At 37.8% G+C, this 4,870-nt stretch overlaps 1 protein-coding gene across 1 annotated transcript; it reads right to left on the bottom strand.

The window, feature by feature from the left end:
- Positions 1 to 717: 717 nt before the first annotated feature.
- Positions 718 to 1,861, bottom strand: LOC123092113 (senescence-specific cysteine protease SAG39-like). The gene is made up of 2 exons (XM_044513797.1): positions 1,412 to 1,861; positions 718 to 1,304 (listed from the first exon to the last, which is right to left on the bottom strand). The coding sequence occupies exons 1-2, from the start codon at positions 1,842 to 1,844 to the stop codon at positions 718 to 720; spliced, it is 1,020 nt and encodes a 339-aa protein (XP_044369732.1). The 5' UTR covers positions 1,845 to 1,861.
- Between the last annotated feature and the right edge of the window lie 3,009 nt (positions 1,862 to 4,870).

The raw sequence follows: 4,870 nt of genomic DNA, 5'->3' as shown, positions 1-4,870 counted from the left end.
CAGGAAAATGATTTCTTTTTTTGAAAATTCTCAATTCCACAAATATTGATTCCTGTTCCAGACCATGTTTGGAACGTCAGTGTTGTAGTGCTTCTCTGCAATATTTGGAATGCAAGAAAATGGCATAGATTATTTTAGATAAAGGGCATCTTGCCCGACTTTATTATAAATAAAGCCATCAGGGCACCCATCGTTCAACAAACGATAGGGGAGTTCAGAAGTTAAAGCACACATGCCACAAAAACCAGACGTAACAGGGTTCACGGCACACAAGTCAGATAAATATAAGGCTAGGAGCCAGGTACTAGGACGTTGGTTAGGGTCAAGACTCAAGAGAGGGCGCCAAAGAAATCTACGTATCTCAGATCTTGGAGATCATCAGAGCGAGTGTCAGCATCTGAGGCTTTGGTGAGCGGACTCAATTGCTGCAGGAAGGCAATCCATTCGGAGGACCTTGCGGTTTGGTGCAAGCAATACAAGTCTACAACGTCCTTCTATTGAACTTTTCATATCGTCCTTCTTGCAATGCATTTTATACTAATATATCTCAAGATATTACCAACAGGGTATATATAAAATGTATATGTACATAAATCATATTTGCGTAACACAATTTACAAGCTCACATGTGTATGGAGATACTACATTAGAACAAGAGACATGCATGTATTTATTCAGCCATGTCTATATGTGAATATGTGGCATTGGATGGTTTAACTACGCCGTGGGGTATGAAGGCTCCATGGCAAGGCCACACATGCCCTTCTTGTCGCTGATGTCTTTCTCCATTCTTAAATATCCATTCTCGCCCCAAGTTGTGCCCCAGGAATTTTTCATCAACCAATACTTTGTACCATCACTGGTCGTTCCATAACCGATGGCTGCAATCCCATGATCCAAATCGGTACCACAAGAGCCGGTCATCACGCCACCAGAGTAGAATTGGAATGTCATATCACCTCCGTCCACCGCAACTGACACAGGTTGGCTTGCCACTGCCTTCATGAGAGCACCCTCATCATTGGCAGGCACATCCTCATAGCTCTTAATCGTTGCAACATTGTCAGATCCACTCTTGCATTTGCCATCTGCACCGGCATATTGATAACTAGACTCTTTGGTGAGGCCTCCATTCTTGATAATGAACTTGAATGCGTCGTCCATGAGACCACCCTCACAGCCTTGGTCCTCGCCATGGACATCACAATCCACCAATTCTTGCTCCGAGAGCGAGACCAGATTGCCGGTACTTATCTTGACAATGCCCTCTGTCGCAGCAACAGCAGAAAAAGCCCAACAACAACCTGCAAATAATTTAATTGCAATATATTCAATCACACACCATTTTGACATGTGAAAGATTCTCAATATTCATATGTATGCAATTAACATGCAACATAAATATACTTACCACACTGGCCTTGATCCTTGATGGGAGTGACCGCACCCTTTGTCCTCCAGTCCACCGTCACGGGGAGTGAATCAAAGCTCTTATTCTCATACCTGAATTCTGTATGAACCTTCACCTTGTTGGGAATGAACCCCTTGTTTGTCTTGGTTGCCCTGAACTCATCATTGCTGATATCAGCGAACTGGTTGATGCTGAGCCAGAACTTGCGGTTCCCGGCGTTGAACGATTCGATGAACCTGGCATTAGCCTTGAATATCTCAAACCTCTGCGCCTTCTCAGTAGCGTCCTTGTACATGCGACCGTACTCCGCCATCCAACCCTCATGCCTTGCCACCATTGACAAGTCATCGTTCAGCTCGCGAGCTCCGAGGACAGAATTGCAGAAGCAGAGGCAGCCAAGGATGGCAAGGAGCGAAGCCCTGGTGATAGCCATGTTTGATCAGAATCTCTTCCCAATTTCTTGCTAACTGCTAGTAGCAAGTACAAGTACTGTGTTTTGGTTTGGATTGTTAATGGAACTAGGTGGGTATATATAGTACTCAGGGTCATAGGTACTTGTAGTTATTTAAGTGGGAGACAACTAGTACATAGATGCGGTGCGTGCACGAAGTTGTACTGTGTGGAAAGGGGCTCCTGCGTAGCCGTGAAGAAGTGTGGTTGCCTGATGCTCGCAGAAAAGAATTTACTATTGTGAACGAGACGTACGTTTGCTGTAACTATGAGAACAACCCCTGTTTATACCGGACTTCACGTCTTTATTTCCATAATATGATACTTTCTCCGTAAAGAAATATAAAAGCACTCAGATCGCTACTTTAATGATCTAAACGTTTTTATATTTCTTTACAAAAACAGTACTTTTTCTGTTCATTTTTATAAGACCTTGAAGACATTCCAAACAATGTATAAAACATTTCATTTTAAGTTGTCTAAAACAACTTACAAAAATAAACGGAGGGAGTACTACATTATACAATAGGGTCATAATACCTCATAATGGAGGTTCCAAAGGAAACACGGCAACTTGTTCGGCGCCAAAAAGTTGACCCTTCAGTTAAATAAAGAACATGAGGTATTAAGCAGGACTCGGCTGACTAGGAGGCCAATACGCAGTGGTAGACCTACAGAGAAAAAGCTGGGCGGGTCAAAGAGCACAAGAAATTCAAATCCTGGACCATATATACTACGGAGTACTATTGAGTGAATTATATATCTATATGCTATCTAATTGGAAATTATTGTTGTAAAAGTGGCCTTTGTTGTGAACCTGTAAAATGTAAACAACAATGGCTTTTGCACGGTATAAACTGTAAGACAATAAGATTTCAGTGTGGATTATTTATGCTACTTGATGACCTAAGTGAAATTCAGGGGAAGAAAGTTGGGAGTGAGTCAAAGAAATTTATATCTGCAGCTTGCAGGGATGCAAGCCGATCCAAAGAAGGGCCGGCTCGCCGCTGCTAGCCACGTCACCTTGTGGATTCATGGGTTGGCTGTGGTGGGAGCTCTAGGCGGCTGATGTGTGTGACTGTGCATTGTTACGGTGGCTTGAAGCGTTCGCCGCCGCAGCCCGCGGCTGCTGTGTGCCTCTGTCGCACCTTTGTTTTTCTCTCTGAGAAACATTTTTTTGGAGATGATTCTCTCTCTAAGAAACTGTGCTGCAAGCCTGCGACCTCTCCCCTCAAACGCTCGTGACCATGGGCCAGGCCCAACACGCAAGTACACGCGTAGGTCGAGGGCCCGGCAAGTACACGCAAAGCGCGGCAAATAGGATATTTTATCTTTTTGTTTTTCGTTTTAGATTTTTTGATTATTTTTTCCTTTCTCTTTTTCAAGGTCATTTTATCTTTTCCAAACTAAGTTCATGTTCGGATATTTTTCTTAATTATTGAAAAATGTTCTTTATTTTGAAAAACATTTGAAAACTCAAAAATAGTCGTTTTCCAAAAATTGTTTGTAAATTCGAAATTTTCACATTTTTCAAAAATTGTTTGGGAATTTCAAAAAAGGTTCTTGTTTTCCATATTTTTGTTCACGCATTCTCAAATTGTTGAAGTTTCCAAATATATTTGTATTTTCAAATTTCTTCTAGAAATTCAAAGTACATAAGTCATTTAAAAAGAGTTCCTGTTTTGAAATTGTCTTCACAATTTTTTTTTTCAAGTTTTGAAAATTTAATCACATATTAAAAAAGGTTTGTATTTTAGCTTTGCTTCACAAATAAAAAAATGTTCATGTTTTCAATATTTGTTTGCAAATTCAACAAAAATTGTTTGGGATTTTCAAAATTGCTCTCCATTTTGAAATTTCTTCTAAAAAATCAGAATATCTTCTTGATTTTAATTTTTTTTCACAAATTCAAAAAGTGTTCATGTTTAGACAAACTTTCGAAAATTTTGATAACCAAAAAAATATTTTTCAAAAGTTCCCATTTCCAAAATTTGTTCACAAATTCTAAAAAATTTCACACGATTAAATTTTGTTCAGAAATTAGAATATGTTTGGGAATTTAAAAAATATTCATGTATACAAATTTTGTTCAGAAATTCAAAAAATATATTCCTTATCAAAAATTTGTTCACATATTCCAAAACTATTCATGTTTCAAACTTTGTTTTACAAATTCAAAAAAGGTCCATATGTTTAGGTTTTGTTCACAAATTAATAAATGTCTGCCGATTTCAAAAAATGTTCCTGCTTTCAAAATTTGTCATACATTCGAGAAAATGCTAGAATTTTCAAATTTTCATCACAATTTTGAAAAATGCCCTTGTTTTGATAATTAATTCGCAAATTTTAAAAATATACGAGCTTTGTAAAAAAGTTTGTAATTTTGAAAATGTTCACTTTTTCATTTTTGTTATTGTTTTTTTAAAAAAATTGCTCTTACAAGAAGTAGTTCATAATTTGGCAGAATGTACTGATATTCATTTTTTTCTCAAATAATGTTTGTGTTTCCAAAAAATCCTTTTTATAAATGACGTTTGAATTTTCTTAAAAAAAATAAAAATCTGTTCATTGTTTTCGTTTCAAATACTTTTTTGTTCATATATCTATATCTATACCTACTATTAAAGCAAGGTGCGTTTCTTCAATTTTTTCATCCGGTCACCACCAAAAATATTTTTCTTATATCCGAGGTGGTACTAAATTTTCGTGGTCCATTTGCTAAAAAATAAAAAGTTGTGTCCGGAATTTCGTACGTGGGCCGGACGTACTAAGGCCCAGAAAATCCACCCATATATATCCTGCGCACGCAGCTGGGAAACCATATTTGTCACTCAGCGCGGCATATATTTGGTGCTTCCCATGGGACGCCGGGCCGGTCCATTTGGGTTTATCTGTGTTCTTTTTCTATTTCTATTTTTTCCCTTCCAATTTGTTTTTTCCTTTTCCCATAAATTAATTTTATATATTTTCCAAAATTTCATTTTTTGTACTAATTTTTGTTAAATCTTA

Source organism: Triticum aestivum, chromosome 1B (genome assembly GCF_018294505.1).
Source record: "Triticum aestivum cultivar Chinese Spring chromosome 1B, IWGSC CS RefSeq v2.1, whole genome shotgun sequence".
NCBI classification, from domain to species: domain Eukaryota; kingdom Viridiplantae; phylum Streptophyta; class Magnoliopsida; order Poales; family Poaceae; genus Triticum; species Triticum aestivum.
This window is presented reverse-complemented; position numbering and strand designations above follow the sequence as displayed.

Bases quoted from the DNA above. Each gene is read 5' to 3' on its own strand.
- LOC123092113 (XM_044513797.1), bottom strand. From the start codon at position 1,844: ATGGCTATCACCAGGGCTTCGCTCCTTGCCATCCTTGGCTGCCTCTGC. The intron at 1,305-1,411 runs GTAAGTATATTT...AATTATTTGCAG, and splicing joins CAAGGATCAAGGCCAGTGTG to GTTGTTGTTGGGCTTTTTCT.